Raw genomic sequence first — 23,524 nt, forward strand, 5'->3', positions numbered from 1 at the left:
CGCCTGCAAAAATTAATACCACTTATATTTGTTCAGTATGAAGCAACACAAAAGCCTTAACTCTTGAAGTCCCTGTAAAATGTCCAAAACATTTTCACTCAGCTCCTTGGGGAAAGGTTTTGTTACCATTTTGATAGATCCAGGCTTGTAATTTCCCCCTTGTTTTCACTTCATTGGCTAGGCTAAGCTAACTACTCACAGAGAAATACCCAGCCTGGATTTCACTGAATGTACCAAAATTTGGCTGGAGGCACCGCTTAAGATCACCAACATGTTACTTCTTGTTTGTTTAATCAATAATGAAACTGGAGCTTAAAGATGTTAATTTGTGATACTATGTATGCTAGAAATTCTTGGCAAGGCATAGTGATTCCCCCAAGGTCATATAAAACCCAAATTCCCAAAAAAAGTGAGGACGTAATATAAAATGTCATTAGACACACATTTCAAGTCGTTTTTTCACATAAAATGCATTTGAATACAGTAAAAACAAGATATCTGACAGGGTTTGGAATGAATGGAACCTCTTCACCCTGGAATAGTCCTTTTGAGTGTGTTTCTGAATTTCACAGCTTTTCCATTCCATTCCAACTTTTTTGAAACATGCTGCTAGCATAAACCTCAGAGTAATCATATATTTACATGAAACAACCAAGTGGATTGTTTGATTAGCTCTCCAATTTTGATGTTTTTGGTTGATACTACCGTACTCTTCTTTGAGTTAGGTGGTAAATGAACTGGTTGGTTTTCAAGTTTTCCAGTTTGGGCTGCACATATAATATATCATTAAGCCATCACAACCCCATCCTGCTTTATTACCTCTGGCTTATACAGACCCTCATTACACTTTCATTGCATTTACACAGAAGGTGTTGGCGTAATGCAGGTGCGTAAGTCCAACATTGAATGGGTAAACAAAGCTAGAGGCTACTGTCATGTTCCATTTTTCAGACATCAGTACTTTAGGATCTGAACACATGACCTCATGACCACAGCTGACGGCCTTCCACCAACTTGAGGTCATTGATGCAAGGCCCTTGTCTGATGGCAGCCAACCGGACAAGGGTATCTGTTGTGCTTCAGACTAGACATATTCACACTTGGCTGCCTCTCATTTTCATCAGACTGGGCATGCTTGAAAAGATCAGCCAAAATTGCTCTTTTCGCCTAACATCTTTCTTAAGATCTTTTAACATCTTCCTCCAGCTCTTTGAAGTCTGTAATATAACTGATGTTGGGTCACCGTTGGGTCTTCTCCAATTACTGTGTTGGTTTAACTCTTGTATGATTAGACTCAAAGAGAGCAGCCTGTCTACTCTCTGACTGGTACTACAGAGAAGCCTTATCTCTGCACGTTTAGACAACAAGCAGGAAATAGCCAACATTACAACATAAAATCTGTTGAGCATTTCATTAAAATCAAATTGTATCTCATTGATTGAAGATTTTCATACTGAAATTTTGTTTTCATGTTTATGCTTTTGCACGTAAAATTCAGTTTATCTTGATGACCAGTTGCACAACACTAATTAAAAGGTCCAATTTTAATCCTGCTGCTATCTGATGACACAAAGATAGATATTTTAACATTTTAACTTCAACTTTCTGAACTTTCAAAAATTTGATCAATCAAAATACAATTTTTGCTTCACGCTCAATGTACAAGACCTCTGATTTGGAAAACATTTTTATATTCAGTCTCTACCCGAGCAAAAGGTGGTTTCTATTTGTGAGGAGGTAGTAATCCTTTTATTTGGTGCTTCCTCTTGTTTCCCTTTTCCTTTTCCTCTTATTTTCATCTCGAAATTCTCTTAGTTGATTAGAGATGCTAATCAGATCAGTTGTTGACCTAGGTGATGAACAGCCACAGAGCTTCTTTGCTCTCTTGGTCAATCATGATGTGACAATGCTGAAGGCTTAAGTAAGGAATAACTCAACCGGACTGGATTTTGAATATGAATGAATGAACAATGAATATTGTCAGTCAGAAACACTGGTCTGTTGAGACCCTTGTGAGATCTTTGCTCTTGTGGTTCATCTTTCTTAGCAGCTCTGTTTCATAGAGCCTAGTCTGTGTGACCATCTTATCCTGCTCCTCCTCTTAACATGGCTCATTTTGGTCCTTTCCACTTGCATTTTACATTTGTTGTATTTTTTGTGTCATTGTGTACCAGTTCTCCCTTTAACGAATGACACCTTACAAAGGACTAGACTGAGTATATTAACTTCAGTTTGTACAGAAAGCTTTCTTGATTCAGTGGCACACAATTTCAGAACCTTTTTTTTTTCTTTCCAAATTTTTATCCATTAAAATTAGAGAATGAAAATGGGATGTTGATCAACTGGCCCATGAAATACTTGCCAGAAAAAAAATTGACCTTCAGACAAAGTCATTTAAAGGGTGAAACACCGGTGGACACTGTCATTGGGCATCTTTGCAAGGTTCTTCTCTCTAAACTTCCGAATGCAAATTTTAAATTAAATATAGCTCATGTCATTTGAATGCATGATAAAAGCAAATTCTTGCTGTCTTACTCAGTAAAGTAATAGTGATTGAGAGCAAAAGAGAGTGAGACCAGCAGAAGACTGAATTTTAATTAATGATGAATTCCTTCTTGTCCATAAGAGGCCAAAGTGCTCCTCTGTTTCGAAAACTTTGTCCTCAATTACCTTTACTTGCTATTGATGGCTGTTTACCATGAAGTAGCACCAGTAAATGTCAAAATAAGAGTGCTTTAGTATTTATTGCTCACTCTCCCTGAGTGCTTTACTTAACCCCACTGACCTCCATTTAGAGATTTATTTTAAGTTATGTCGTTAATTTCAAATTATTCCAGACTCAAATTCTTCTTTAAATGGAATTGATCTTTGTGTCATGTTATTTAGCCTGAGCATTTGTCAGCCCATGTATTTGTCTGAGTTGCCTCCCTTTTTTGATATCACACATTTAATATATTTGAAATTAAATTGAATATTTCTATCATATGATCTGCCTTTCTTTCTCTCATACTTTATTTTTAACTTTGTACCAAACAACAACTACGAAAGATGATAAGGAACATCTGGCCAATTATTAGTGGACGACTGTTGAAAATGTGTCAGCCATTGTTTGTGTTTTAGGAGGCTTTGCACCATTCACTTTTTCCCCACTCTTTTTTGTTTTTTTTTTGCCAACATGAAACAGCTTTTGAATAGGCCACAAAATTAATTTGCCACACTGAGCTTGACATAAATGTGCTGCGAGTTTAATGTGGATGCTCGAGTCCTTAATGTGAGTTTTCCTTTCATCTGGTGCCAGAAAATAATTCTTTTCTCTCTTCAAATATGTGCCTTGAAAAGTGTTTCAATGAAATCTTGTTAGTAGTAAAAATGATTAGCGTATGGTCTAAATGCATTCGTCAAAGAATTTTCATTTTGGTTTTATTGTCATGTTGTAATTGTTTATTGACAAAAAAAGCAACAGTGTTAGGACCGAGGCTAAAACTGCAGGTTTCCTTCAGATTCAGTCATAAAACCAAAAACACTGCTTTCCTGGCAGCACTACTTTAAACAACTTGCATTCATGCAGGTGTGTTTGTGTGTGTATGGGTTTAATTTATGAAATTTTTAATAATGAGACTTATGTCACATTTCCAGATTTATTGCCGAAATACCAATCACTCAGACATTTGTGTGTCACACACCCACTTTTGACAGAAAGACTTTTGGATGATGCTACTAGATGAGAGAACTAGAACAGATCCTGAAGGACAGGGATCTGTGTGTGCATGTGTTTGTCTGTGTGCGTTCACTTTTCATTTCACAATATTTCTTAGACACTGCCCTTTCGCACCTTTATTTGATGCACGTGTCTGCACAAGACTGAAAACTAATTTCGATCTGAAATGTTCCATCACGTGGAATTAAATCTTTCTTGCCATTATTTTGTCTTTTCCTTTATCTTGGGGGCCTGGACAGGTTGTCAGTTCATCACAGGGCACGCATTGAATGGCAAGCAACTCTTCACACCCACATTCATACCTACGGAAAATTTAGAGTCACTTACATACCCAGAGGGAAGGTATACAGACATTCACGAGAATCAAACCCAGAACCTTCTCACTGTTAGAACACGGCAACCAACATAGCCAACCTATAGTGATGCTAATAATCATATAAAGACATGTATTTTACTGAAGGTCATAATGTTTTGTGTACTGTGTGTGAGTGTGTCCTGGAGAAAGGACTGCTGTGTGCCATAGAGGGTTTGTAAATGAATGAAATTCCCTTTAAATACTGTATGACTAATGATTTTATGATGGAAAGTTTAGAGACAGGAAAACATGTTATTTATTTGCACAGTTTTTCAAAATTACAAATATATATTCTCAGTTTTGTGATATTGAATTGTAAGAATTTGGATATTGTTACCCAGAGTCCAAAATAGCCAGGTAAAATATTAGAACCAAGGCATTTACACTGCTTTCATTTGAGTATAAATTTTTTAAATAAACGATCAAAGTTATCAGTGTTTTACAGAATAAACTGTGTTCTGGCATCAAAGTTATCAGTTGAAAACGGACCCACACCAAAAAGCACAAATGCATATTCAAAAAGAAAAGCTGTGACTCCAGCAGGACCTGAGGACTGTCATCCTCAATCCACACAGACCTGGAAATGATTATGGCTGATCCAGAATATAGCTGACCCCAGCTGATCCTGACAGAGAGAGAGACACTAACGCTGCAGCAGAAGTGTGATGTGCCAACAGTTAACAAGCAGCTGTGTTCAATATGTGCAGCAATAATCATTTTCTCTGCACGCCACCGTTCAGTCTCCTAAACCCTAAAAACAAAACAAACAAAAAAATCTCAATTTATTTGTCTTTCGTTTATCTTGCCCTAATTTCTTTTTCGTCTTGCTAACTCTATACGTTGCATAACATCCTCACATTTACTGATTATGAATGATGTAATACTACAGCATATTTAATTTGGTGTTGCTTACAATCATCCCCAGCCAAAAACAAATCTTATAGAACAGACAGAACTGAAAACATTGTAGGGTTCTACACTCCTCATAGAAAATTTGGAAATACACGACATGACCGCTGGCCATAAGTAATCGATCCTCCTTAATGCCTCATAGTAGAGAGACAAACATGTTTTTATTTAACTATTCTCATCTGGACCAAAGTAATTTCACATTTAACTAATTTCAGCTGTAATATCCCAGACCTGCCAGGATCATTGCCTAAAAATCAGAGTATTAAAACAATATGTGCTAATTCCTGCACAAAGGTCTTCTAAAATAAAAAACAGACATAGACAGGCCAAACATGCCAGAGATTTTGTTTGGAATTGATGTCTCCAAAGAAAACACGATGCGATATTCAAATTTTTAATTTTTTAAATGCATAGCGATACTCTTCTTTCTGTTCTATGCTTTTTTTAAACCCCTTTATTTCTTCTTTGAGACTATTCAGCTTTTTTTCTATGCTTGTCTGTTTTTTAGTTGAATAAAGTTTTGTTCCAAGTCATGGACAACAAAGATAAATGTAAAACAATTTGAGTGTTATTTATGTCATGAAATAATGAATAATTGCTTCTATTAAACTACGATAAAGTAGCACTTGTCTCATGCAGATATTTTTGTAACATTTGCAATATTAAAAAAAACAGTTTGTGTCGCTCTCCCCATATTGTACTAGTAGTGAGTAGTATGCTGATGTTTTCCACACGTCTCTAAATGGATCCAGGGATGTTTTAGAGATGCCACATCTTGATTCAAGTATGTCATTGCTCCCGAAAAACTCAACCCTTTTCTGCTGATGCGGAAAAGCAAGGTGTGGTCTCAGCTTAGCTGCAAGGATGCCATACATCACAGATACACTGCAGGCAACGTTTCAGAACAGATCTCCTGCACATTTACCCATAAGTATGTCCTTTTTGCCCTTATTCAAGTGAAATAATAAATAAGTGAATCCTAAACAAATCATTATGGCCCAGTTGTCCAGATTGACCAGTAATATTCCAGTTGTTTTGGTTGAATACAGCAAGTTTAACATAGATCAAACTCAGTTGCAGTGTATGCTGGGAAACCAACTTGTTCCAGGCAGGCTAATTGTCAGTCTAATCCTCAGCTGTTTCTTGATCAGAGTTCCTAACCGATCATTAGTTTAAAAAAAAAAAAAAATCAAACGGATAAATCAAATAGATGATACAAATGGCATTTATAAACTGTCATATAAGTCATATTAACTGTTTAGACTTATACATCTGAACATGAATCTTAATCAAGTAAACCTGATAAAACAACGTTTTTAAAGCCTTTACACGCATTCTGAATTTTTAAAAAATATTTAATTCTCACAAACTGTATTCTGCCTTATTTCTTTCTCATTCATCCTGTTACTGCCTGATCTCTCTCTATATGTAGCTACGGCTTGATAAATTCAAATGTTTGAATTAATTATACTCAGGCATTAATTAGGTTGCATGAAAATATCACGCTTTGGATGGTCCGCAGTGCTATTATTTTGAGAGAATATCTAAAGAATGAAATAAAAGGTGCTTATACATATAGACAAAAAGACAAAATGAAACACCACTACTTTTTTATTTTCACAACTTGCCATGGTAGATCGGTTTGATCTATGTTCTAACTCCTTGGCTGATTGAGGATAGCATGCAGACACGCTTATCTTGAGTCTTTAGGCCTGTCACAAACTAATCTGATTTCGTGAGTTTGAACTGAACTTGTGTTGTTCATCAAAGTCAGGCGTTAGACCTTAATCCCCACTAATCTTGGCGTGCCTTGTGGAATAGGTTCAAGTTAATTGTAGTAAGTTTTAGAATAACACACCAAGCATTTGAGAAGCTAAATGATCTGCGCTGTAAATGCTTTCAGTGTATATAAAAGAATAGATTTCACACACATACAGTAATCATAGAAACGCACGTTTGCCCTACATTGGAGACATCTCTGGGTGTTGGGGTGTACAGCTGGTATTGATATCACGGTGTGCAGGTCTAGTCGCACGCCACCCATTCAGTGTGTGTTTTACCATTCCTAATGAATCCCATTCACTGAATCATGCGATATGGAGTTGGCAGTGTTAGCGGTGGTGACTACACACTCGCTGCCTTCCAGCTCCTAGGACTAAGTCCTTTTTGCTTTATCTCCACACACACATACGATGACTAGCTAAGAAGTTATTCTTTTTCTTTACTCAGTCCCGAGTGTCTCAACTATTGTGTCTAGAAAAAGGTCTGCTTTTGAAATCATCAATGTCACCAACAATTCCCACTTCTTGTATGTCTCAAAGCAATAAATTACATTTACAAACGCCTTAAAAAAAACAATTCTACATGTAAATATGTATGAATTTTGTCACAATGATTCTTAGTAAATGTTAGTCAGACAGGAACAAATTGTGCAATTGTTATGAACTACTCTCAGCAGCCAATTACGATGGTGTAGCTGTAACAGCTTTGTCTTGTCAAAATACAGTGTCTGTGTTCACTGAAAGCATCATCCATTACAAACAAGCTGACAAGAATGTAATTTTGTGGAGCCGAAAAAAGAGATTTTACAAATTTTTTCATGTGCTTTAAAATATTGAATACTTGGTAAAAACAGAGTTTCTGTTCATCTCAACTCATTCATTATAAAATGAAGAAAAGAAATGAATAAGATGTTCAAAAAGAAACGTTGTCTTGTGTCATCCCAGTGGTCTCTTGAGGGTTGTTTTGTTTTTTTTGTAGCTGTTCCTCTGCTGTTGATTGAATGATAATGGCCGAAATAACTGACGACAAATCATCCTGAGTTTAAGCCACTGGCGGAGACGTATGATTAATTCGCAGTTGTGGTTGGACTCTTCTGTAGCCATGAGGGTTGAACGCTGCACCATAAATAAAGCAGCAGCTGTGGTGTGTATGAATGTATGAGCATGTGTATGAATGTCTATGTGAGAGGGAGAAACAAGCATCCTCTCAACACCACAAATCCAATGGCGCTGGAGATCTCAGTAATGGACAAGGATTGACAGGAAGAAGCTTTTATCCTCTTCCATGCAGCTTGAGTATTGAATGCCTTAATGGCAGGAGCGATGCCTAAATGGATGGATGGAAACTAAATTCTTTTACTTGTCATGCTTTCTCTTTTTCCGATTTGTTGTCCGGCAACTTACTGTGGACACAGGGATCAACAGATGTCTGAATGTGGAGGGCTATAGTACACTGTAGTTACATTCTTTCCTTTAATTTGTTCTTGATTGAGCAGCAGTCTGACCTGTAATTGAATTCTTTAAATAATTATGGAATGTATCCACGTGTTTGGAAATGATCTGTCTGTATATGTTTTAACTATACACTCACAATAATTATTTATACATTGGCCTCTACAACAACTGTAATCTTTAATTGTTCGAAATATTATTTTTTAGAAAGGATAATGTAGTGTTTTTGGAATTTTAAATTTTTTGGGGGGGGCTTTCATTTGGATGCTAAGATGCCTGTAAATTTTGCTAGTTGGCATGACATCAAGAAAGAGCTAGGTTGCCTCTGCTTTCAGTCTGTGGCCAAGGTATGATAGCTTGTTTCAGTCTGAATCTGCAAGATTTTTTTTTCTCTCTGATTGGTCAGTCAGTCATTGATTTGGTTAGTTTGTTGTTTGTTGTCTGTTTGTTTGTTAGTAGGATGATGCAAAAACGATGTTCTGGATTTCTATAAATTGTATGAGTGGACAAGGCATTTGCTGGGAAACTTCAAATTTCAAACATTTATTACTACAGCAGTAGAACGTATTTTGATTTTGCCATCTAGGCTCTACATTGTTCCCCACAGACATCCTTATATGGATGCATCGGGGAGTGATCAGACATTATAATGTGATGGCTGCTGAAAATGCAGCGCTAACATAGGCAAAGATGGATGGGAGATTGTTGCAGCTGAAGCAAACTGAGGTGGTGTGTGGATGACGTTAGAGGAGAATGAGACATGTCATGTGCATATGTGTGTTTGCAGCAGTGTGACTGCCTGAAGTAGCCCACAGGCTTCACTCCATTTACAGAAGAACTTTATTCCACAAAACCTTGTAGACAGATGGTTGAGGGAAGCTAAACACAGATGTACCCTCTGTAGTGCCAGAATTATCATTTTATTCATGAGAATTCTGGAAAAATAAATCATAAAAATGTTAAAACATCTCTTTGAACTAATAGATAAATGTAATTTACCTGTTCTGCAGATATCCGGGAGACGGCATTTGTCTATGCTATCACAGCAGCAGGCGTGACCCACGCCGTCACACAGGCTTGTAGCATGGGAGATCTCCTGCAGTGTGGCTGTGAGGCAACCAGGAACAGAGCACCACCGCGACCACCTTCAACCTCCTCTGCTGGAGACGGAGTCAAGTGGGAGTGGGGGGGCTGCGGAGATGATGTGGAGTTTGGTTATGAAAAGTCAAAACAGTTTATGGATGCCAAGAGAAGACGGGGCAAGAGTGACATCAGGACTCTTATTGACTTACACAACAATGAGGCTGGAAGGCTGGTGAGAATCAGTTTTAGTCAGTATGTCTGTTCAGTTTTGGTATATACCTCTAATTGGTACACCTAGAACACATCTGTGATTCACCACAAATGCATCATAACTACTCCTAAACTGTACAAAACACACGAAAATTTCCTGAATTCTCAAAGATTTTAGCAGCAAAAGGTGCTTCTTGTCCTTTGGAATGTTCCATCATTCCAAGAACACGAAAACATTGCCTACAGCCATATTTGTGTAGCAGGCGTAAGCTGATATTCTTACAAGAATCGGGTTTCTGAAACACAAAAACAAGAGCGTGCCACACATTTTGTTTTCAAGCCTCCGAGGCAGGTATCTTCTAACATTTCTCCAGTTCTTGTAGAAGTTTGAAGTTCCTCTTTGTTGAGCAAATGAAGTACGGCCTTGAAAATCCAACGTGCGACTAAACTAAATGGGATAAAGTAACAAACTTTGAAAGTAGCCGCTGTTTATTAGGTAAATCTACCAGGTCACATTTACAAGTGCTCCTGCTGGTCTGTTGTTACAGACACTTGTAGAAATGTTGACGCATGCACAAGCAAACCACAGAGTCACAAAGTTCACGTTAGTTGGGGTCAAAGGCGGGTAGAGGGGAGGGGAGGATTTTGGGTAAAGTCCAATTGTAGCATTAGCGAATGAACAACAAAAGACAAGGCTTGCCTACAAATGCCCAGACATTGAGAAATAAGTGTGCTGTGATGCGTGCAAATGTCTGTTTGTGCATGCATGCGTGCGTACTAATATACAATTTGCAAGAAGGTGTTTGTGTGTATGTGTCTGAAGGGCAGGTGTGTGTGTATGTGTGCGTGTGTGATGAGTTAATTATGTGCAGTATAAGTGAATGATCTGTTGTCAAGGCTTGTTAGATGTAGGAAGGCCAGAGGCGGTGGGGGGTGTGGGTGGGGGAGTTGTGGAGTTAAATTCCTTCTGAATAGCGTCTGCTTTTATCTTACCTATCTATCAGTGTGTGTGTTTGCATGTATGTGTGTGTCTGCGAGTGAGCGAAAGATCCATTGACTTTGCAATATTTCATGAGAAAACAATAATAAATTACTCCTTAAGGGAACTTGACATTTGTCAGGAGCATTTCTCGTTCACGTCAAGAGTTTAAAAGTTCCCTTTGTCCTTTTTTGTGTTTGATCAACCCTCTGTTTTTTTACTTCTATCATCTATTGCCCTTCTTCACCTCCCCTCCACACCCAAAACCCTGAACCTTCCCACCCCTTCTTTCCCCCTCCCAGGCTGTGAAAATGTACATGAGGACAGAGTGCAAGTGTCACGGACTATCTGGCTCATGCACCTTGCGCACATGCTGGAAAAAGATGCCTCATTTCCGTGAGGTAGGCGATCGCCTGCTCGAACGCTTCAATGGCGCCTTCAAAGTGATGGGCGGCAACGATGGCAAGACCCTGATTCCCGTCGGCCAGAACATAAAGCCACCAGACAAGCAGGATCTGATCTACTCTGATGAGTCGCCCGATTTCTGCCTCGCAAATCGAAAAACTGGTTCACTTGGGACACGAGGACGCATTTGCAACAGCACAGCCATGGACATCAGTGGCTGTGACCTGCTGTGCTGTGAGCGTGGTTACCGAGAGGAAACGGTGATGTTTGAGGAGAACTGTCTCTGTCGTTTCCACTGGTGTTGTGTGGTCCAGTGCAAAAAATGCTTGGTCCGAAAAGAGCTTAGTCTCTGTCACTGATGAACTGAGGTTGAGAGCAGTCGACATGAATTGGTTAATTGTAATTACTTCTGCTATTATTGGGTTTTTCCTTTAGTTGTAGAAGGATAATATTTGGGCTTTTCATTTCAGTCAGATAATGTTCCCAAAATGTTAACGATCCCTGCTTTGGTAGTTTGGTTTGATTCAAAAGGTGTTAACATAAGGTATATCGCTGATTACATGAATCCACAAAGGAATAATGGTAAGTGGGACTAAAAGAAGCAAAACATATAAATGTTTCTTGTACATAAAAAGGACCAAAGAATGTGAAATGTTCAATCTTAGTTGGAGAAGAGACACCAAAACTGTGTGTCAGACCCAATGACAGGAGACCTGTGAACTAAGAACTGATTCCTAAAGCTGAAAAGTTTCAAGCATCAGTTTGTTCAAGTAACATTTAAAACTCTTAGTTCTGAATGACACTGAGGCCAACAACCATTAGCCGTTGATTTTAGCAGCTGTTACAAACCTAAAAATTACATGGAAAGCTCATTGGAAATAAGTTCCCTGGCCTTGGAAATTGCTATGAATTTTGTTACGGTTGTTGGTAGCACATTATTATTTATATTTGGGCATGGTAACACACACACAGGTTTGATTTACACTTATTTTCACTTGTTTTCAAAAATACCACCATGAATATTCTTTTTAACTTTTTCAGCATTTCAAGAAACCAGAAGCTTAACAAATCTGATCTGCCTTCTCGTACGGTTGCTGTACTGTGATCAGCCAAATGCTGTTTATGGTAGTGTTTTTAGTATTAATTGACCACTGATACCAACACTTTTGTCCAATCTACTAATTCCACAGCATTCAGTAGGGTCACAGAAATTTCAGATTTCACTCTAGCCTCATCACTGCACTTCCATTTCACAGTTAAAAAAAACTTGCATTAGCACTACAAGGAGTATCTTTAAAAGAAAGTTTAGATGAATCTGTCTGTCAGCGACAGCAACTGTAACCCTGATATTTGACTCGTCAGACACCCCAATTTCAAAGATGGTGGTTTCAAATGATGCATGAGAAATGCAAAGAAAGAGAAAGGACATCCCATTTCATATCTGGAGAATGCTGTCAAAACCATGTTTTGCTGGAGTGGACTCAGCCTGCCAGCAAAAAATTTTATTTAAAGAAAGATGCAATGACAAGACTACTCACTTCCATCTCTTTCAGTAGCACTTTGGATATGATGGCTGCCGTGGACTCTTGATAGCTTGGTGAGAGAAAATCTTTTGGGATTATCTGTTTCTACTAAACCAAAAGAGAAGCCTTTATTCACATGGTGTTGTTTGGTATAAAGAAAATGTATATAATGTATGTTGTTCATCTGTTATGATACACAGGGCTAATGTAATAATGCACTTTGGATATTAGCTTTTGTTTGATACTGAATGTGTGTATGTGAAAGAAAGTGTTGAGTATGTGTGTGCAGGTTGGCCAGTTTTTCACTGCATCCTTCAGCTGACGGCACCTTTTTTATACTTTTAAGTTGCTGTCTGACTTTAAACTTCAGTATGTTGTTTTTAAAGCTCGCTGCTCTTTGACGCTCCGTCTCTGCATGAGGCAGACAAGATTTCTATTTGTGTTTGCCTTCACAGGAAACCTTAAATCATCTCATTTACAATCAGATTTTATGACTTTATTAAACTATACTGCTTCTTTGCCTTTACTTGGCTGTTAAGACTTTCTTTGAGTCGATGTTCAGGTAGGTTTTTATCTGACTTTCAAGGTTTCGGAATTATCCACTTTGAGTTGGTGGTGTTTTTCTTTCAGGCAGATAGCTTGATTTTGGACAAGGCATAGTTATGTACAATATCTTCAGTATGGAAGGTCTTTGCAGGGTCAAAATCACCACCTTGTTGAGTGACAACTTTTATATAGATGCAGAGTCATCAGCCAGATTTATATTTTTATCCAAGGAAACGTCCAATTATTCATTAACTTGTGAATTATTTTATCATTGGAACAATAAATCAGATTATTTCAATTAAAGAAACAGAATAGCTCTGAGTTCACCCTCTCCCAAACCCCAATTCAACAATCTGTGTGTGCAGCTTCATTGAGGAACTTTTCAACTTGACAATTGCAACTTCCATTCCAAATTAAAGTACCTGTTTACCAGTTATGAAAGTGTGGAGTCACTATTTGCTATATCTGTGTTTACACTCCAGAAATTAAAGCCATTTTAAGAAAACCCCACCTGTTTAAAGGAAGAAGCCTGAATTACTTTGAAAGAACCTAAAGCCCCTAAATTTTGTTAGTGAATTTGTGCAGTCATAGTTTGATACGTTGGATTATTAATGGCACAGAGCATCACTGATATGAACAATATTAATATGAACATATGAACCAACAGTATCAGCAATGGAATTAAATCAATCACTGTTTTCTGGCACAGCAGTGGTTATAATGATTTTCAGTCAGCTATTGTTACTATAAGACCTCATGGTGGTGATCGTTAGAAATAACATTTTTGGTTGATGTAGCTATATCCTCTAAAAATATATACCAGAATGACTCAAGAAAACTATGTAGTTGTATTTTGTTTGACGTTAAGTGAGGTGAGCTTACGATGATTTCGATATCTAGGTTTCACTGAAGCCTGTTGTCTTTATTTTATTGACATTCCTTTTAACTGGTTTGGTGGGAAACAACAGAATGTAAAAAATATAATACATAACGCAACCAGTTTCTGGCCAACTAGCGTGTTAGTGTCAAATAAACAATGACCAGAATTCATTTATTTGTCATCTATTTGAAGACGTCATGTTTCAGTCAAATTACATTACCCTCTTTATGTTTGTCTTTTTCAGAACTCATTTATATCTGGATGTTTTATTTTTTTCTTTTAAGGTACTGTTTGGTAACAAACATTCAAAACTATTCAAATAAAAAGTAAAACACTCCTTATTCCAATTTCTGTCTTTAATCAGTACAAATGTGTCGTGTAAACCATCTTGGCAACTGCCAAGATGGTTTACATGCTCCTTATTTTATTTTACTTCAAATATCAAGAAATATATATAAAAATCCACATCCAACAGTCATTATGGCTTTATTTTGAACTTTATATGAGGCTTTGGTTAAATCCTGATCAAGGTGTTCCACATCAAGCTACACTCAATTCCAAATCCTGCAGTGCAAAGCAGTTCAATCCATCAAAATTGATGCAAAAATTGTGTATTTACTGGCATTTAATAACATATTACATTACTCATGCTCCAGAATCCTCCCAGTCATTATGAGTGTCACATGTTTTTCATTTTTCCATTAATGCATGTGCAGGGTCGAGTTAGGGTTTCATCTAAGTGATGATTTTCACTTCTTTCTGCCACTCTGCCTTGATTGATTCTTGCTGAGCAAAATAGAGGCTTTCTTCTCAGGCACTTTACGAAGAAGAAATGAAAAGATGAGGGAGGGAAGAAAAGTGGGCCTGTATTAGTTTGAGTGGTACAAGTTGACACAAGTTCATATTTTCCAGGAATTTGTTGCATGGTGGTGTGCTGCAGACTCGGGGCAGCCGTTGTGTTTTATATATGAAGGGGTAGGCCAGAGAGGAGGAAGTTGCCATGGGGTAGTCTCCTCCTGTCTGCACTACTGTTCCTTTCCTTTTTTCTCCTCTCCTCCTCCTTTTCCTCCTCCCATCTTCTCTCTCCCCTCCTCTCCTCCACTCTCTTCTCAGACATTCAGTGCTGCATGGGCAAAGCCAGAGAAAATAGACAAGTGAGCAGATAGATTTATTGGAGCATTGGTATAAATATAGTTGCCTGTCGACATCTGTGTGCATGTGGCTGCATGTGTCTGTCTTTGTCTGTCAGTGTGTGTGTGTGTCCAGGTTAGCATGGGTGTATTTTTCCATGTGTCCTTTCGAGAGAGAAATATTGTCTGAGGAATGCAACATCGTTCCGACTAGAGACGAGTTGTGTCTCCACCTACAATGACTGTTAAGTGCACATAGATTTACGCAAACAGTCCCACACAAAGCATTAATGAAGGGTTGCGGCTGTAAATAGGTCTAAAGTGTTTAAATGACTGCAGTCATTTCTGGGTATCAGCTAGATAAATCCTCACCCTGCTATCTCTTGTCTCCTACAATATGAATGTTGGTGGTCTGCTATTTCTAACTGCAGTGCATTTCCTCCATATGTACAGTATGTGTGTGTTGGCATGCAGATAAAAAGAGGCGCGAGCCAGAACACAAAACAGGGTAGGTGACATTAACGTGATATAAAAATGAGATCTGAGTGGAAGTGTGCAGAGGAATAAGCAACGTTAGAAGAAAAATATTAATGAATAGAGGAAAAATGAAAGGACAGAGAGTGATAAAAAAGAGACACACAGCAAGAGAACTTAAAGGTAACCTAATACTATAATGCTCTTCCATTTGTGTGAACTCTCCTCCGGTGCTCTATCAATGTCGCAGTGAGATGTTGCTTATACAAAGGGCACATCTAGAGATCAACTCTGTGTGGGGTTTCATCTGATACCAATCACTGTAATTATAGGAGTGGGAGACACACACACACACACACACACACACACACACACACAGAAATATGTTTAATACAAACCGTAGAATGAAGCAGTCTAAAACTTTTACCAGTGAAGTCTGCACCAAAACTTCGATTAATCTTCTTAAATCAAACATTTCTACACCACTGAACATACACACCACCACACACACACACACACACACACACACACACACACACACACACACACACACGACCTCCACTTTGGCAGTGTGTTTGGGAGAGACAGTGATCTTTATGAGTTAATACAGGCCCTGGAGGTGATGGCTCAGCTGCTGCCTAAGTTCCACAGCCCACCCAACTAGGCTGCTAGTACTAAGAGATTTAAAAGTCCATTTTGTGCACATCGCTGCCTTTTAGCCATACCTTGCCTCAGGACCTTTTATGACATTAACTGTACAACAAAACAAGACAGCAGGATTTGACTTGACTTATCATGCGCGGGGTTGTTCCTGAGTATGAAGCATGGCGAGTCAGTAAGCCAGATAAATTGAAGTGCAGATAAAAATGCAGCTTTGGGACTTTCATTTGAATGCAATGAGAAATTAGGTGTGCTTTTCTCAAGAAAACTGCCATCATTGCAACATCCTGAAACAACACTTTCTGCCTTGAGAAACACTCAATGACCCACCTCATTGTTGTGGGTGGATAAACATTGAGATGACCTTGCAATGTATCTTTAACTCATCTCTTCCACACCCACTCTTCTAAATCTTCCTGCATCCGTCCCTCAACTCGCTCTCTTCCTCAGTTCCGTCTTACTTGTGATTGTGCCATTTATCAAACTCTGCAAATGTCTCTCGCACCACCTCCTCACCTTCTCCCTGTTATCTCGGGTTGTGAAAACATGGCCACCAGAGGCTGCTGAGAGACAGAGGAGGCCTGCTGTCCATTGTGGCTGCTTTGGCTCAGTATCTGTTCCTGTGTGAGGAGAGGGCAGGTCTCTTTCACTTTAGGACAGAGACAATAAACATGGTTGTTTCTACAGCAGTCACAGAAATTCTTGATGGGAGGCAGCTTGCTTAAGTGTGTGCACATGTGCGTGGGCTACTTGCACATTTCTGATGGTAAACTGAGAGAATAGTACACAACACACTCACACAAGGGCAACTGTGGATGAACCCACAACCTCAGCAACACATTGGCTGCTAAAGTATGTAAGCAAAAAGTCATATTACTATAACATTAGGTATATAATTCATGGAAGAATGAAATGTGACTATTTCACTGCATCTTTTCTACAATGATTATACTTTGTACTGTATATTATTCTTGTAGTTCAGTTTGGTTTATGACCACTAGATGGCGTCATTAGAACAGAAAGTTGATCTACTGCATGTCCCACTGAGCTGAAGAAGACTGCTGGTAGTGATAATCCTGTTAAAATGAAATATTAAAATCACTAAATCTGAAATAAAGTGGAACAGATAGCAAAAAAAGAGAAAATTTAAAGGTTGCATGCAATAATATTATCGAGTCACGGCAGACCATTTGGCTTGATTTTAATGGCCTCAAATTTCCAACCATTCATGCTGTGATAATGTGTTCAGCGTGTATCCTCTGTGTCAGCAGTTGTGTTGTACAGAAAGAGCGATCCACGTATCAATGCATTATTATGATAAATGAAAAATTACCTGGTCTTTATCTGTGTCAGCATTAAGAGCTTGTAAGGCCTGTTCCCTTTCTTACACCCCCCCCCCCCACACACACACACACAGAGAAAGACAAATTTTGCAGCATTTAGCATGCAAACATGTTGTAATCATCCCCAATTAAGGATATCCCTGGGGTAAGTGAGGCGGCAAGGAAAACAAGCACATCTGATTTCCTTTAACACTAACTATGGATGACTCTGCATTTATGTGTGTGTGTGTATGTGTGTGTGTGTGTGTGTGTGTGTGTGTGTGTGTGTGTGTGTGTGTGTGTGTGTGTGTGTGTGTGTGTGTGTGTGTGTGTGTGTGTGTTTGTGTGTGCATCCTTTGTCAACACACTGACAGAGTTAGTGTCTCAACCTGGGTACGTGTATTGAACAAAACGTGTCTGATGAGTTGCTTCAGTCTGATTTTCTGTTTGAAATGACTGGTTGAGGTGAAACAAACCAAGGTTGAAGTTCTACAAAGAATCTGGTCTGGACTCATACTCAGAATCAGGACACCTCATAAAAGATTTATTTGCTAAGATACTGACTCCCTACTTCCATAAACTTTTAGAAATTTTTTTTTTTTTTGTTATAAAAATGTTATTTTCAGTTCACTTTTCTTTTCAAAATCTTTGAATGAACACAAGTAAAATGACACCAACAGAATAATTCTTAGCCTTGTATTATTAATACATCCCTATACAGAGCTGCTTTTACAATGAAGAGTTTTTGAAATGAATAATTAGAATAGTTTGTTCTTGTTGACCTGAGATTCTGAGATGCAACTTTTTACTTTCACTCATTCATTCAAAAATAAACGCTGAGAAATATTTTCTTTTCCATCCACTCTAGGGATAAACACGCAGATCCCACTTTGGTGCCTGTTTTGGCTCGACGGCAAAGTTCAATTTCCCCTCAGGCAGGATCTGGAAATGCTATGAATCGTCAGGACCATAAAAGATGCAACCAATTCTCACAACCCCAGGATGTTTTCATTCCCTGCAATGAAGGGTTGACTGATTAGAACCACACTGAGGTCTCAGCATGGGGATTGCAACACACAATGCATTATAGTAATAAACAACTCAAAGTGATGGATTTAATAACATGCTTCTCGGCATAACGTGTGTTGGTGCATCATTAGTGCTCACTAGGATGAATGGATTGACCTGCTGTTGTACTGTTAGCATTCTGAATGCATGTCAGTGACATTTTGTAGAGATGTGGTTTGGGGAATGAGGAAGACGGGTTTAGATTTTTAGCCACATGCAGATCAAGGTATAAATCCAGGAAATGTTTCAGCCCTGGGCAAGGTATGTGCCCTCCAAGTCGCCTCATTTGTTTATTTGTCTCTTTGTTAATTATCAGTATTATAATAAAAGTGCTGAACCTGAAAGTTAATAGAATTTGTAGATGGGTGGGAGCTGGGCCAGTGAAAATCCTGATTTGTTTGTGGTTTCTTCTAACTTTTTTGCATTGAAGATGCTGAGTTTATTTCCATGAAAACAGCAGGTTGAGCTTGAGCTGTACTGTCATCCTTTTCTAAAATGTGGTACAGTACTCTAAAACCCAGAGAGTCATAGTGTCCCGTGTCCTGAGCTAAAGAACTCAGTAAAACTTCTTTCAAATGAGCACTTCTTGTTTTTAACTTTCTCTCTTTTGAAACTTCAGTCATAGATGCCATCGATCTTACACCGACTGTTTCACTGGCAGCCCTCTCATTTGTTCCAGCTACCGATAGCGTAATTGCAGAGCTGTCCCTTAGTTTGGACTGTTTGTCCTTTCCTTCCTGCTCTCCATATTTCACACAAAATCACTCAAAAAACATATGCCCCTGCATGCAAAAACACACAAACACCCTTACTGACAGCCTTGAGCAGCCACACTTCTTTTTTCCTCTCTTTTCTGTGTCCTGCAGTCACACAAACACACTCGCTTGGAGCCAAAAATTTGCTTGTTAGAACTTTGTTACTAGCATGGAGCCTTGTAATTGTCTAACCTCTGCTCTGCCGCACTCTCCTCTGCTTTGCTCGTTTTCGTCAGTTCACTGAAAAACTCTCCAAGAAACGTGAACTTAGCTTGAACTCATTTCTCAGAGAGACACAGAGATCAAGGGTGTGACAAGCATAACTTCAGTGGATATACTGCATGGTGTGTTGTGACAGTCTTACTGGTCCATGAGCTGAGAGAAAGTGTGTTAGAAAAGCTCTTTAAATTACAGTGTGTTGTTCTGACCTTCTAATCCTATATACTATCTGAGTGAACTACCTTCTTGTTAATTTGGGGTGTATGAGATCTCAGGTTGGCAGGAACAGAGGTTTAGATTCATGATAGTGCATTAAATGGTAAAGTAACCATGACACTCACTCTGCTGTGTCTGCAACAATGAAGTCAACCTTAAAAGGTTCATGGCAGTGAATGAGGAGGGGGGACGCTCCAAAGCATATCACTGTACTGTATAAGATTCACCAAAGTCAAGACACAATGGGAGCACTTTACAGTGAAAAAGGCCGTGATAAACTGGAACTGCATTCATTTATCACCTCTGAGTTTACAAGTGTCACAGAGGTAAGTGGACCAAAGTTGCCATGGTTTTCAGGCAGGCATGAAATCAGCAGTACGGCTCAGAAAATTAAAAATAAATGTCAAAAAAAGTTTGGATTCAATGTAATTAACAGTTCACAATTTGGACCAATCTTGCCTCTCCTCTCATATTATTGATCTCATACAGAGACTAATAAGCCTGTGTATGATTAGCTCGGGTTTTGCACCAAGGCTTGACACAGAGGTAACAAAAGTTGATGCCCAGCATGTCCAAAGCTCATGTTGTATTGTGTTTGTTAAATCTGGACAAAAGTGAACCAGTCTGTTTCCCTATTGAGCCAAACAATTAAGCTGCTGACGGTAGCTTCACATTCAGTGGCCTCGATCTTCACATCTGGGTGTGAATGTGACAAATCAAGAGTCAAACGCTGATGTAAATGATGAAAATCACTTCCTTCCTAGATTTTGTGTAATCCTAAGAACAAACAGACGAGAACAAACCACAGCAATCACATATACTCTTCCTTGAGGTTAAAAAATAGTTGTGGTGGAGGAATTGTTTCCTTGTGGTGTCTTCAGATGTACATTACACAATACAAATTTAGAAGATGAAGAAATACATTTGCCACCTTTTTCAAAGGAGGTTAAGACCTCATGAAAAAGAGTCTTAATTGCCATGATGAATTTAAGATGTTAGAACTGGATTTATTTGAGAGAAGATAAAAAATAAGAAAGAAAGGAGGAGCATTCCATGAGTAAATCACTGTTGTTCCATGTTACTGCCACATGAAAACTGATCTGATTGCTCTAAACCTGAAACAATATCTTCATAAATTCTGTATGACATCATGTGTTTACATGGCACCCGCCACCAGACTGTGAAAACTTAGCTCAGCCGTGTCTCTCCCTGCAGGACAATAAAGTTTCAATTGAACCCGACACAGGAATTGGGCAAAAATAACAGTGCTGTTGGGAAATTTCTGTGTTTTAGTTTATTATTGAATTAAATGTGCAGCAGGTTCGTATTTCACGCAGAGTGAGTGAGAGTGAGCAGCGCAAGATAAGAATAATAAATGTTTTTGAGAAAATTATTATAAAGAAAGAAAATGGGGATGTATGAAATGAACCTGGCATGAGTGCACGACCAAAATAAAGACTTAAAGTCTCCAGACACAGGAGTCAAGTTGAACTGAGATCATGCAATTTCCCACATCATTTTTAATTAATTTAACCAAGCAGGAACAGATTTTCTGAAGAATGGGAAACAATTAAATGCCCCCACCCTCTCTCTCTCTTGAGTCTGTGAGGGAGAGAGTAAGACCCAACTCCATAGCAGAGTCTCCAGCCCAGATGTGTGTATGCGTGCACATGCTTACAATATCCTTTTCATTATGAATAATGTACAGTAGTTCCAGAGCATAAATAGGTAATGTGTGTGTGAAAAAGTGCTGCTGTCTCCTGAGACCTAGATGTGCCATTTCAATGTAAAATAGACCCCTAAGTCATCATCCATTAGATGTTTTATAAGTGGTAATGCTTAAATAAAAACAGCTTGAGGCTCCCAGAGTGCATCTCAGATAGCACCAAGTCAATAGGTAAAGAATTTCAAGTATAGGTGGAGCCAAATTTAGAAAATTTAGTCAATTTTATTTTATTTTGGATTTCTCCTGTATTTTTGATTTCATATTTTATATTTTTACCCCCAATTATGGTTCTGTTTTCACCCTTCTGTGTGTTCCTCCTTTCCCTTATTGTTTGTCTGAAAGTCAAAATTTCTGAAAAGTAGTGAGAATTCATACTCTAGTTTCTCCCTGAAAAGTTTTACTCTCTACATCATTTACAGATTAAATAAAAATTATTGATTTTGTTTGCAAATTTAAATATAAACATAATCAATGCTAAATTATGTTGCAGGTTCATAGTGGAGTCATCTGCAGTCAGTAATTTTATGACATTATGACTTGTCTGAACGTGTGTTCTTGGACACCCAGTGTAAAAGAATCAGATTTTTGACTTGTCACTCACTGCCACAGATGCAGCAAATGCTGCACATAAATCAGCAAAAACTGGAGGTAATCTTAGGTGACAGTGTTGGCTAGGAGTCATAAAACAAACAGTGATGTCAGTTACAAACTGTATGTATAGACAGTTTATTAGACTGTACCACCCACTGGTTATTCCTGATTGAGTAAGATCATAGAAATAAAACAACTGACTGGTGCAAAGTTGACTGACAGGTACCAAAAGAGTCAACCTCCAATTTGTGGGCTAGAAAAAAAATAATGGAATTTTCCCTTTCAACTTGATCAAATCTTTAATTTCCTCTCAATGTTGACACAGGGTACCATTCGATGACACCCCCCTCCCCCCTGACCATCAATCTTTTTGTTTTGTATAAGGGGACGGATGTCCAGCGGTCAGGTGCACTGAGTTTGTGAAGCAAAACATGCAGTGTTGAGAGTTGGCAGCTGATGGAGAATGGGTGGTGGAAGTGCTGCTTCTGGTGCTGACAGGCTGTGAGTCATTCAGCTGCTAGTTTCAAACAGCTCAAGTACAGCAGACAAATCTGTAATTACATATTTAGATTTCAGTTGCAAAAAAGTCTAAATATTTTGCTCCAAGAGCTGAAAATGCAGATACCTCTTCAGTTATACCTCATGTGATCGTTTTACAGATGGTTTCGGCACCTGTTTTGTCATTATTTGCTTTTCAAATCTACCTCACTTGGTCACAACTGTGTTGTAACAGTGGTTTTCCCTGCTGACATTTCTGATTCTCACACTAAAGACAGTGGAGCAATTTACAAGCCATGTTAACAAAGTATCATCTGTCATGATGACAGCAAGAGAAGCAGAACCATTGGGCCCACAATATTCAACACATATTGCTGCAAAACCAACCCCACAAACATCACTAGTCTACAAACAAGAACTTTTCTGATAAGCCTTGAAATAATTAAGAATAAGATTTACCCCTGCCAAATCATCCAGATCAGTGTGCTGTGGTAAATCACTCAAAGAAAATCTATGGGACTGTTTTCCTGATCTTCTAAATTTGTCTATGGCATTTTAATTGTATCTGAATGTGAAGCTTTTGTAGTGTTTTACAGCTCTGGTGACTCCATGCTAACAGAATGCATGCTTCCCTCCACTGGTGGGAGAAAGCCTATTGTTTTGTGGTGTCTGAATCGTTATTCAGGCTACTCATAAAGTGCTAAGATGAATGATATAATTTGGTCTTGAACAACAAGGGAGCTTTGTTATATTTTATAGTCATTTAAATGGTAAGATTAAAGGCTGTGACACACAGGCAAGGTTAGAGAGCAATGGGAACTTCAGTAGATAATTTCAACAACTTCAAGTTTTCATGATACTGTTTTCTACTGACAGAGCATGGAGCTCTGATTAACAGTCAAACTTTGCAAGCCCAGCGCCAAAGTTTTTATCCCCCATGAAAAAAGCGGGAAGGGAACCTAGGAATACATTCTGTCTGTCCTGCATTTCCATCACTTTTTGTTTCCAGAATTCAATAACT

General features: G+C 38.5%; 1 protein-coding gene across 1 annotated transcript in view; it reads left to right on the top strand.

The window, feature by feature from the left end:
* wnt6b (wingless-type MMTV integration site family, member 6b) overlaps positions 1-14,153 on the top strand; it is a 26,334-nt gene extending 12,181 nt beyond the window's left edge. The window contains exons 3-4 of the mRNA XM_068330150.1: positions 9,229-9,533; positions 10,793-14,153. Of these exons, the coding sequence (XP_068186251.1) occupies positions 9,229-9,533; positions 10,793-11,254 (767 nt within the window). The 3' untranslated portion in view covers positions 11,255-14,153. The remainder of the gene's footprint in view (positions 1-9,228; positions 9,534-10,792) is intronic.
* Positions 14,154-23,524: the final 9,371 nt, after the last annotated feature.

The sequence above is a fragment of the Antennarius striatus genome, chromosome 12, assembly GCF_040054535.1.
Source record: "Antennarius striatus isolate MH-2024 chromosome 12, ASM4005453v1, whole genome shotgun sequence".
Taxonomy (NCBI): Eukaryota; Metazoa; Chordata; class Actinopteri; order Lophiiformes; family Antennariidae; genus Antennarius; species Antennarius striatus.